Raw genomic sequence first — 12,868 nt, forward strand, 5'->3', positions numbered from 1 at the left:
TTCACCAGTAAGAGCAGAGTGTGAAGGTTCAATTAGCAGGGTAAGAGCACAGTTTTGCTCAAAATATTGCAATGCACACAACATTATGGGTGACATACTAGAGTTCAAAAGAGGACAAATTGTTGGTGCACGTCTTGCTGGCACATCTGTGACCAAGACAGCAAGTCTTTGTGATGTATCAAGAGCCACGGTATCCAGGGTAATGTCAGCATACCACCAAGAAGGACAAACCACATCCAACAGGATTAACTGTGGACGCAAGAGGAAGCTGTCTGAAAGGGATGTTCGGGTGCTAACCCGGATTGTATCCAAAAAACATAAAACCACGGCTGCCCAAATCACGGCAGAATTAAATGTGCACCTCAACTCTCCTGTTTCCACCAGAACTGTCCGTCGGGAGCTCCACAGGGTCAATATACACGGCCGGGCTGCTATAGCCAAACCTTTGGTCACTCGTGCCAATGCCAAACGTCGGTTTCAATGGTGCAAGGAGCGCAAATCTTGGGCTGTGGACAATGTGAAACATGTATTGTTCTCTGATGAGTCCACCTTTACTGTTTTCCCCACATCCGGGAGAGTTACGGTGTGGAGAAGCCCCAAAGAAGCGTACCACCCAGACTGTTGCATGCCCAGAGTGAAGCATGGGGGTGGATCAGTGATGGTTTGGGCTGCCATATCATGGCATTCCCTTGGCCCAATACTTGTGCTATGTGCATCCAATGGTTCAAACATTGTATCCTGAAGGCGGTGCCGTGTATCAGGATGACAATGCACCAATACACACAGCAAGACTGGTGAAAGATTGGTTTGATGAACATGAAAGTGAAGTTGAACATCTCCCATGGCCTGCACAGTCACCAGATCTAAATATTATTGAGCCACTTTGGGGTGTTTTGGAGAAGCGAGTCAGGAAACGTTTTCCTCCACCAGCATCACATAGTGACCTGGCCACTATCCTGCAAGAAGAATGGCTTAAAATCCCTCTGACCACTGTGCAGGACTTGTATATGTCATTTCCAAGACGAATTGACGCTGTATTGGCCGCAAAAGGAGGCCCTACACCATACTAATAAATTATTGTGGTCTAAAACCAGGTGTTTCAGTTTCATTGTCCAACCCCTGTATATATACAGTGTATCACAAAAGTGAGTACACCCCTCACATTTCTGCAAATATTTCATTATATCTTTTCATGGGACAACACTATAGACATGAAACTTGGATATAACTTAGAGTAGTCAGTGTACAGCTTGTAAAGCAGTGTAGATTTACTGTCTTCTGAAAATAACTCAACACACAGCCATTAATGTCTAAATGGCTGGCAACATAAGTGAGTACACCCCACAGTGAACATGTCCAAATTGTGCCCAAAGTGTCAATATTTTGTGTGACCACCATTATTATCCAGCACTGCCTTAACCCTCCTGGGCATGGAATTCACCAGAGCTGCACAGGTTGCTACTGGAATCCTCTTCCACTCCTCCATGATGACATCACGGAGCTGGTGGATGTTAGACACCTTGAACTCCTCCACCTTCCACTTGAGAATGCGCCACAGGTGCTCAATTGGGTTTAGTCCATCACCTTTACCTTCAGCTTCCTCAGCAAGGCAGTTGTCATCTTGGAGGTTGTGTTTGGGGTCATTATCCTGTTGGAAAACTGCCATGAGGCCCAGTTTTCGAAGGGAGGGGATCATGCTCTGTTTCAGAATGTCACAGTACATGTTGGAATTCATGTTTCCCTCAATGAACTGCAGCTCCCCAGTGCCAGCAACACTCATGCAGCCCAAGACCATGATGCTACCACCACCATGCTTGACTGTAGGCAAGATACAGTTGTCTTGGTACTTCTCACCAGGGCGCCGCCACACATGCTGGACACCATCTGAGCCAAACAAGTTTATCTTGGTCTCGTCAGACCACAGGGCATTCCAGTAATCCATGTTCTTGGACTGCTTGTTTTCAGCAAACTGTTTACTGGCTTTCTTGTGCGTCAGCTTCCTTCTGGGATGACGATCATGCAGACCGAGTTGATGCAGTGAGCGGCGTATGGTCTGAGCACCGACAGGCTGACCTCCCACGTCTTCAACCTCTGCAGCAATGCTGGCAGCACTCATGTGTCTATTTTTTAAAGCCAACCTCTGGATATGACGCCGAACATGTGGACTCAACTTCTTTGGTCGACCCTGGCGAAGCCTTTTTCCGAGAGGAACCTGTCCTGGAAAACCGCTGTATGACCTTGGCCACCATGCTGTAGCTCAGTTTTAGGGTGTTAGCAATCTTCTTATAGCCCAGGCCATCTTTGTGGAGAGCAACAATTCTATTTCTCACATCCTCAGAGAGTTCTTTGCCATGAGGTGCCATGTTGAATATCCAGTGGCCAGTATGAGAGAATTGTACCCAAAACACCAAATTTAACAGCCCTGCTCCCCATTTACACCTGGGACCTTGACACATGACACCAGGGAGGGACAACGACACATTTGGGCACAATTTGGACATGTTCACTGTGGGGTGTACTCACTTATGTTGCCAGCTATTTAGACATTAATGGCTGTGTGTTGAGTTATTTTCAGAAGACAGTAAATCTACACTGCTTTACAAGCTGTACACTGACTACTCTAAGTTATATCCAAGTTTCAAGTCTATAGTGTTGTCCCATGAAAAGATATAATGAAATATTTGCAGAAATGTGAGGGGTGTACTCACTTTTGTGATACACTGTATATATATATATATATATATATATACAGGGGTTGGACAATGAAACTGAAACACCTGGTTTTAGACCACAATAATTTATTAGTATGGTGTAGGGCCTCCTTTTGCGGCCAATACAGCATCAATTCGTCTTGGAAATGACATATACAAGTCCTGCACAGTGGTCAGAGGGATTTTAAGCCATTCTTCTTGCAGGATAGTGGCCAGGTCACTACGTGATGCTGGTGGAGGAAAACGTTTCCTGACTCGCTTCTCCAAAACACCCCAAAGTGGCTCAATAATATTTAGATCTGGTGACTGTGCAGGCCATGGGAGATGTTCAACTTCACTTTCATGTTCATCAAACCAATCTTTCACCAGTCTTGCTGTGTGTATTGGTGCATTGTCATCCTGATACACGGCACCGCCTTCAGGATACAATGTTTGAACCATTGGATGCACATGGTGCTCCAGAATGGTTCGGTAGTCCTTGGCAGTGACGCACCCATCTAGCACAAGTATTGGGCCAAGGGAATGCCATGATATGGCAGCCAAAACCATCACTGATCCACCCCCATGCTTCACTCTGGGCATGCAACAGTCTGGGTGGTACGCTTTTTTGGGGCTTCTCCACACCGTAACTCTCCCGGATGTGGGGAAAACAGTAAAGGTGGACTCATCAGAAAACAATACATGTTTCACATTGTCCACAGCCCAAGATTTGCGCTCCTTGCACCATTGAAACCGACGTTTGGCATTGGCACGAGTGACCAAAGGTTTGGCTATAGCAGCCCGGCTGTGTATATTGACCCTGTGGAGCTCCCGACGGACAGTTCTGGTGGAAACAGGAGAGTTGAGGTGCACATTTAATTCTGCCGTGATTTGGGCAGCCGTGGTTTTATGTTTTTTGGATACAATCCGGGTTAGCACCCGAACATCCCTTTCAGACAGCTTCCTCTTGCGTCCACAGTTAATCCTGTTGGATGTGGTTTGTCCTTCTTGGTGGTATGCTGACATTACCCTGGATAACGTGGCTCTTGATACATCACAAAGACTTGCTGTCTTGGTCACAGATGCGCCAGCAAGACGTGCACCAACAATTTGTCCTCTTTTGAACTCTGGTATGTCACCCATAATGTTGTGTGCATTGCAATATTTTGAGCAAAACTGTGCTCTTACCCTGCTAATTGAACCTTCACACTCTGCTCTTACTGGTGCAATGTGCAATTAACGAAGATTGGCCACCAGACTGGTCCAATTTAGCCATGAAACCTCCCACACTAAAATGACAGGTGTTTCATTGTTTCATTGTCCAACCCCTGTATATATATATATATACGTATATTAGGGCTGTCAAACGATTAAAATTTTTAATCGCGATTAATCTCAGAATTTCATATAGTTAATCGCGATTAATCACATTTAAAAAGAATCTGTGTAAATGTTATAGAAAACAAGGATTTTTAAGTGAAATGTTACAATTAAAATGGTGAACACATTTTATGCTAAATGTACTTATGTTAAAAACTGCTGGGACAAGAGAAAACTGTAAGGGAGTTTTATTTACTCACATACTAGGCAGTAATACTATCCAGCAGAGACCCTTGACTTCGTATAAATGTCAGATTGTAGGTTAAATTTCTCCATCAGCAAACACCCTTTGGGGCTTCCATAGTGCATGGTATAGCATGCTTGGCTAACGGTATGACTCTAGCTGTTTGCTATTCGGTACCGTAACAGAAGAAGTAATAAAGTGTTCTGCTCCCGACAACTTGTGAATATACCGTGTATTTATTTCTTTATTAAGCAAGTACATCATCACTACAATGCTCGGTTACATTATGTTAACAAACCGCAAATGAAACAAACGGTGGCAAGTCCGACGTTAAAACGTTGGTGCACGGTCAAGTCTCAACATGAACTACGGATGACTCGCAGGGCCAAAATCGCGTTAAATTGAGATTGCGTTAATGCGTTATTATTGCGTTAACTTCGACAGCCCTAATATATATATATTAGGGATGTCCCGATCACGTTTTTTTGTTCCCGATACCGATCCCGATTATTAATTTTGATCCCGATCCGATACCGAGTCTCAAACCGATACTTGTATTTTCTAGATATTGTCTAGATAAGAACTGGATAATACTGTTCACACAGTGCACACTTCAAGTACATAACAGTTATTCAAATTAATCCAATGTATATGTTTAACAACTAAATAGCTCTGCAGTGCTGTAGGGAAAAATGCTGCATCCAAGCTATTGGCTTAATGTTTTGTATTTTTACAAAATCAATCAAAATGAGTGAGATAATTACAGTTTTACTTTAAACTTTACATTCGAAGAAAAAAAATCTGTTTAATGCAGTGATACACTAAAAATGAACAGAAATCTGTGTAGCAGCTTAACTTGAATATAAGAAAAAAAGTTACTTAAAAGCATTACAGTAAAACCTGAATACCAAAATAAAATGGAAAGGCTCTTTTGTTATGAAGGAAAGCCAGTTTTTAAAGTGCTTGTATTGTGACAGTGGTTTGATGGACTATGCGAAGTGAGTGTGTTTTGACCATTTGGGGCTTCCATAGTGCATGGACTAGCGTGCTTGACTCTAGCTGTCCGCTATTCGGTACTGTAACAGAAGAAGTTAATAGAGTGTTCTGCTCCCGACAATATGTGAATATACTGTGTATTTATTTCTTTATTAAACGAGTGCATCACTACGTTGTTTTGTAAACCGGAGTGATCCTTGACTCACACACCATATAAATAGTAAAATTCTACAGTAATGAACACAGCTCTGCTCCTACCGCCTCATGAAACGCTCACAGTGCAGACATTACACGTCGCTGCTGGACTTGTTTCACTTTACAATTTAAAGTATTTCCACACAGCGGACATGCTGACGTAAAACAAAAGGTCGGGATCACGATCGGGTTTAGTAAAGCCGATTCCCATCAGTTAAAAAATGCCTTGATCGGCCCCGATCCCGATCTTTGGGATCGGATCGGGACATCCCTAATAAATATATATATACAGTGTATCACAAAAGTGAGTACACCCCTCACATTTCTGCAAATATTTCATTATATCTTTTCATGGGACAACACTATAGACATGAAACTTGGATATAACTTAGAGTAGTCAGTGTACAACTTGTATAGCAGTGTAGATTTACTGTCTTCTGAAAATAACTCAACACACAGCCATTAATGTCTAAATGGCTGGCAACATAAGTGAGTACACCCCACAGTGAACATGTCCAAATTGTGCCCAAAGTGTCAATATTTTGTGTGACCACCATTATTATCCAGCACTGCCTTAACCCTCCTGGGCATGGAATTCACCAGAGCTGCACAGGTTGCTACTGGAATCCTCTTCCACTCCTTCATGATGACATCACGGAGCTGGTGGATGTTAGACACCTTGAGCTCCTCCACCTTCCACTTGAGGATGTGCCACAGGTGCTCAATTGGGTTTAGTCCATCACCTTTACCTTCAGCTTCCTCAGCAAGGCAGTTGTCATCTTGGAGGTTGTGTTTGGGGTCGTTATCCTGTTGGAAAACTGCCATGAGGCCCAGTTTTCGAAGGGAGGGGATCATGCTCTGTTTCAGAATGTCACAGTACATGTTGGAATTCATGTTTCCCTCAATGAACTGCAGCTCCCCAGTGCCAGCAACACTCATGCAGCCCAAGACCATGATGCTACCACCACCATGCTTGACTGTAGGCAAGATACAGTTGTCTTGGTACTTCTCACCAGGGCGCCGCCACACATGCTGGACACCATCTGAGCCAAACAAGTTTATCTTGGTCTCGTCAGACCACAGGGCATTCCAGTAATCCATGTTCTTGGACTGCTTGTCTTCAGCAAACTGTTTGCTGGCTTTCTTGTGCGTCAGCTTCCTTCTGGGATGACGACCATGCAGACCGAGTTGATGCAGTGTGCGGCGTATGGTCTGAGCACTGACAGGCTGACCTCCCACGTCTTCAACCTCTGCAGCAATGCTGGCAGCACTCATGTGTCTATTTTTTAAAGCCAACCTCTGGATATGACGCCGAACACGTGGACTCAACTTCTTTGGTCGACCCTGGCGAAGCCTGTTCCGAGTGGAACCTGTCCTGGAAAACCGCTGTATGACCTTGGCCACTATGCTGTAGCTCAGTTTCAGGGTGTTAGCAATCTTCTTATAGCCCAGGCCATCTTTGTGGAGAGCAACAATTCTATTTCTCACATCCTCAGAGAGTTCTTTGCCATGAGGTGCCATGTTGAATATCCAGTGGCCAGTATGAGAGAATTGTACCCAAAACACCAAATTTAACAGCCCTGCTCCCCATTTACACCTGGGACCTTGACACATGACACCAGGGAGGGACAACGACACATTTGGGCACAATTTGGACATGTTCACTGTGGGGTGTACTCACTTATGTTGCCAGCTATTTAGACATTAATGGCTGTGTGTTGAGTTATTTTCAGAAGACAGTAAATCTACACTGCTATACAAGCTGTACACTGACTACTCTAAGTTATATCCAAGTTTCATGTCTATAGTGTTGTCCCATGAAAAGATATAATGAAATATTTGCAGAAATGTGAGGGGTGTACTCACTTTTGTGATACACTGTATATATATATATATATATACAGTGTATCACAAAAGTGAGTACACCCCTCACATTTCTGCAAATATTTCATTATATCTTTTCATGGGACAACACTATAGACATGAAACTTGGATATAACTTAGAGTAGTCAGTGTACAACTTGTATAGCAGTGTAGATTTACTGTCTTCTGAAAATAACTCAACACACAGCCATTAATGTCTAAATAGCTGGCAACATAAGTGAGTACACCCCACAGTGAACATGTCCATATTGTGCCCAAAGTGTCAATATTTTGTGTGACCACCATTATTATCCAGCACTGCCTTAACCCTCCTGGGCATGGAATTCACCAGAGCTGCACAGGTTGCTACTGGAATCCTCTTCCACTCCTCCATGATGACATCACGGAGCTGGTGGATGTTAGACACCTTGAACTCCTCCACCTTCCACTTGAGGATGCGCCACAGGTGCTCAATTGGGTTTAGTCCATCACCTTTACCTTCAGCTTCCTCAGCAAGGCAGTTGTCATCTTGGAGGTTGTGTTTGGGGTCGTTATCCTGTTGGAAAACTGCCATGAGGCCCAGTTTTCGAAGGGAGGGGATCATGCTCTGTTTCAGAATGTCACAGTACATGTTGGAATTCATGTTTCCCTCAATGAACTGCAGCTCCCCAGTGCCAGCAACACTCATGCAGCCCAAGACCATGATGCTACCACCACCATGCTTGACTGTAGGCAAGATACAGTTGTCTTGGTACTTCTCACCAGGGCACCGCCACACATGCTGGACACCATCTGAGCCAAACAAGTTTATCTTGGTCTCGTCAGACCACAGGGCATTCCAGTAATCTATGTTCTTGGACTGCTTGTCTTCAGCAAACTGTTTGCGGGCTTTCTTGTGCGTCAGCTTCCTTCTGGGATGACGACCATGCAGACCGAGTTGATGCAGTGTGCGGCGTATGGTCTGAGCACTGACAGGCTGACCTCCCACGTCTTCAACCTCTGCAGCAATGCTGGCAGCACTCATGTGTCTATTTTTTAAAGCCAACCTCTGGATATGACGCCGAACACGTGGACTCAACTTCTTTGGTCGACCCTGGCGAAGCCTGTTCCGAGTGGAACCTGTCCTGGAAAACCGCTGTATGACCTTGGCCACCATGCTGTAGCTCAGTTTCAGGGTGTTAGCAATCTTCTTATAGCCCAGGCCATCTTTGTGGAGAGCAACAATTCTATTTCTCACATCCTCAGAGAGTTCTTTGCCATGAGGTGCCATGTTGAATATCCAGTGGCCAGTATGAGAGAATTGTACCCAAAACACCAAATTTAACAGCCCTGCTCCCCATTTACACCTGGGACCTTGACACATGACACCAGGGAGGGACAACGACACATTTGGGCACAATTTTGACATGTTCACTGTGGGGTGTACTCACTTATGTTGCCACCTATTTAGACATTAATGGCTGTGTGTTGAGTTATTTTCAGAAGACAGTAAATCTACACTGCTATACAAGCTGTACACTGACTACTCTAAGTTATATCCAAGTTTCATGTCTATAGTGTTGTCCCATGAAAAGATATAATGAAATATTTGCAGAAATGTGAGGGGTGTACTCACTTTTGTGATACACTGTATATATATATATAGTGGGGCCAAAAAGTATTTAGTCAGCCACTGATTGTGCAAGTTCTCCTACTTAGAAAGATGAGAGAGGTCTGTAATTTTCATCATAGGTACACTTCAACTATGAGAGACAAAATGAGAAAAATTTATTTGTAAATTATGGTGGAAAATAAGTATTTGGTCACCCACAAACAAGCAAGATTTCTGGCTCTCACAGACCTGTAACTTCTTTAAGAAGCTCTTCTGTCCTCCACTCGTTACCTGTATTAATGGCACCTACTTCCATCAGTGAGAGCATTGAAGATGGAACGTGGCTGGGTCTTCCAGCATGACAATGATCCCAAACACACCGCTCGGGCAACGAAGGAGTGGCTCCGTAAAAAGCATTTCAAGGTCCTGGAGTGCCTAGCCAGTCTCCAGACCTCAACCCCATAGAAAATTTGTGGAGGGAGTTGAAAGTCCGTGTTGCCCAGCGACAGCCCCAAAACATCACTGCTCTAGAGGAGATCTGCATGGAGGAATGGGCCAAAATACCAGCTACAGTGTGTGCAAACCTGGTGAAGACTTACAGGAAACGTTTGACCTCTGTCATTGCCAACAAAGGTTATGTTACAAAGTATTGAGTTGAACTTTTGTTATTGACCAAATACTTATTTTCCACCATAATTTACAAATAAATTCTTTAAAAATTACAGACCTCTCTCATCTTTTTAAGTAGGAGAACTTGCACAATCAGTGGCTGACTAAATACTTTTTGGCCCCACTGTATGTGTATGTATATATGTATATATGTATATATGTATATATATATATATATATATATATATATATATATATATATATATATATATATATATATATATATATATATGTATGTATATATGTATATATGTATATATATATATAACAATTTGACCACCTCCTTGTTTCTACATTCACTGTCCATTTTATCAGCTCCACTTACCATATAGAAGCACCTTGTAGTTCTACAATTACTGACTGTAGTCCATATGTTTTTCTACATACTGTTTTATCCTGCTTTCACCCTGTTCTTCAATGGTCAGGACTCTCCAAGGACCACTACAGAGCAGGTATTATTTGGGTGGTGGATCATTCTCAGCACTGCAATGACACTGACATGGTGGTGGTGTGTTAGTGTGTGTTGTGCTGGTATGAGTGGATAAGACACAACAGTGCTGATGGAGTTTATATATAAAATATATATTATAAAATATATTATAAATTATCCAGCCAACAGTGCCTCGTAGGCAGCGTCCTGTGACCACTGATGAAGGTCTAGAAGATGACCAACTCAAACAGCAGCAATAGATGAGCAATCGTCTCTGACTTTACATCTACAAGGTGAACCAACTAGGTAGGAGTGTCTAATAGAGTGGACAGTGAGTGGAATCATCCACCACCTAAATAATACATACTCTGCAGTGGTCCTGGGAGAGTCCTGACCATTGAAGAACAGGGTGAAAGCAGACTAACAAAGCATGCAGAGAAACAGATGGACTACAGTCAGTAAATGTAGAACTACAAAGTGCTTCTATATGGTAAGTGGAGCTGATAAAATGGACAGTGAGTGTAGAACCAAGGAGGTGGTTTTAATGTTATGGCTGATCGGTGTGTATATATATATATATATATATATATATATACTGTATATATATTGTACATTCATTTATTGGTTCATGTGTTTTATCATTAATTTACTTTCCTGATCAGTTTAGCAACCCCAAAAAATGCTTCCTTAACCAAGTACCAGTTCTTCACAGGGTAACACATCCCCATTTACTCACACACACGCTCACCTTCTCATACATTTACATCTGGGAGATATTTAGGGCAGCTAAGCCACCCTTTGCATATTTATGAGAGGAAGCTGGAATAATCAAACAAAACATCCCATGTGGACACAGGAAAAACAAACCACCAAAACAAAACCTATACAAACACACACAGAGTATAGCCAAAACTATGTGGACATGCAACCTTAAGCATAGGCATTAGTACAAAACTAAAGCACCTTTAAATCTTTAACAGTCTCCACTCCTTTAGGAAGCTTTTTATCTTTGGTATTATGGGGTGTGCCCATTTAGTCATTTAGCACTCGTATAGACAGGAATCAATTTTGATGAAGACCTGGCTCACAACTGATTCATCCAATTCATCCTAAAGGTGTTTAATGGGTTTGGGGTCTGGGCTCTGTACAAGCCAGTGAAGCTCAGAAAAGGGCTTGGAAGTTGAAAGCTTAGCATTAATGGGTGTGGCTAAAACACCTGAACTTGTTAATTAGAAGGGTTGTTTACAAAATGTTGGCCATACAGTGTTTATACCAATACTGGCATGCCAGGTCAAGGATGGACTAAACTAAAAGTTGTGTTTTAACTAGTTATTTATTCATTTAGTTTGTACTTTATTAAAAGCCAGTTGGAACAGATTCAATCCAAACACAATAAAAAAAAAAAAAGGGTCTCTAGTGATGCTCTGGATTTGTATATCCATCAGAGATGGAAAATGTCTTTGATCTTTTTTTCTTGTCTCCTATTGTATAGTCGACATGGATGCATATATGTCTGGGACTTTCTTCAGATGGGTACATCTTCACTTCTCCTTCAACCACAGTATCTTGGTTGACATATACATGCTGGTCTAGATACAGCACAGCCTGTTTCCAATGCGTCTCTGGCTTAAACGGAGAAGTGGACAGGACCAGAGGTCGCAAGCCTGGAAAGGTGACAGTGAAGAAAATGCAGAAGGCGCTCAGACCGGCAGAACCAAAAGAAAGAACCCGGAAACATCCAGTTACGTTGCTCAGCTGATTTGTGGTAACAGTAGTCAGGTCTATCTCTGCAAATTTGGCCGGGTGTGATAAAACGTCCTCCACCGAGACCGGTTTAATGTTGATTTCCGGACTGCTCAGGATGCACTTTCGGGCAAAGTCCATCATGCATGACATATCGACTCCATATTGGGATTTGACCGTGCTCCAGAAACTGAGCCGCTCCTCCACTAAAATGTCACTAATGGGTGTGATGAAGATCTCCGCCTTGCTGGGAAGCATCAACCCTCCAGGTCTGAGCCAGCGATCCCTGGCGAAGATCACCGAATTGAGCATGGACTCATGCAGAAGGGCATAACCCATCCACTCACTCACAATAACATCCACCTGCTCAGGTAGCTCCACCTGCTCCAGTGCACCTTTAATCACCTCCACTTTGTCCTCCAGTTTGTTCTGCCTGATGATCTTCACAGCCTGATCTGCAATGCTGCTGGCCTCTACTGCGTACACCTTCCTGGCACCAGCCTGGGCACAGAACACACTGAGCACCCCAGTGCCCGCACCCACATCCAGCACCACCTTGCCTTCTATCTCATCTTTATTATTAAATATGGCTTTTCTGTAGGAGTCAGTCCTCACTGTATCAGCAATCATCTCCTCATGTATACTCACATCAGAATAGCTTCCAAAATACCATTCATCCTGCTCATCTCTGTCCACTTTCCTCTTCTTTATATTCGCCTGAGACATTTTACCGCCAACTTAACTTCTTTTTTTTTTAGCGATTTTTTATTGAATCAATCCTAGAAGAAGCACTTGTGCCGATACACGCGTAATACAGAGCGTAAATACAGCGCGCTGTCTGCAGCCACTCTTTGCATCTTTTACTGCCGGGTTTTACACAATGCATTCTGGGTAATGCAGTCCGTTACCGTTAGCGCTAACTGAGCTGCGCGACTAAAAAACTACATTTCCAATAACGTATTTTATCGCGTGACGTAAGCAGCCGAAACTACAAAATATACGAACATTATACATAAAGTCTATTTAAACATTTATTTATTTATCTATCTATTTGTTTTCTTGTTTTAATATAATGGTAACTGTTATAATTTAAAGTTAAAATACTTTGCATACGTTGCTCTAAAATC

The 12,868-nt window shown here is 42.9% G+C and overlaps 1 protein-coding gene across 1 annotated transcript; it reads right to left on the bottom strand.

The window, feature by feature from the left end:
- Nucleotides 1–10,703: 10,703 nt before the first annotated feature.
- On the bottom strand, nt 10,704–12,578 carry prmt6 (protein arginine methyltransferase 6). Its single transcript, XM_062992002.1, has one exon. The coding sequence runs from the start codon at nt 12,465–12,467 to the stop codon at nt 11,412–11,414; it is 1,056 nt and encodes a 351-aa protein (XP_062848072.1). The 5' UTR covers nt 12,468–12,578; the 3' UTR covers nt 10,704–11,411.
- Between the last annotated feature and the right edge of the window lie 290 nt (nt 12,579–12,868).

This window comes from Trichomycterus rosablanca, chromosome 3 (genome assembly GCF_030014385.1).
Source record: "Trichomycterus rosablanca isolate fTriRos1 chromosome 3, fTriRos1.hap1, whole genome shotgun sequence".
NCBI lineage: Eukaryota > Metazoa > Chordata > Actinopteri > Siluriformes > Trichomycteridae > Trichomycterus > Trichomycterus rosablanca.

Coding starts and splice junctions, on each gene's coding strand:
- prmt6 (XM_062992002.1), bottom strand. CDS start 12,467: ATGTCTCAGGCGAATATAAAGAAGAGGAAAGTGGACAGAGATGAGCAG.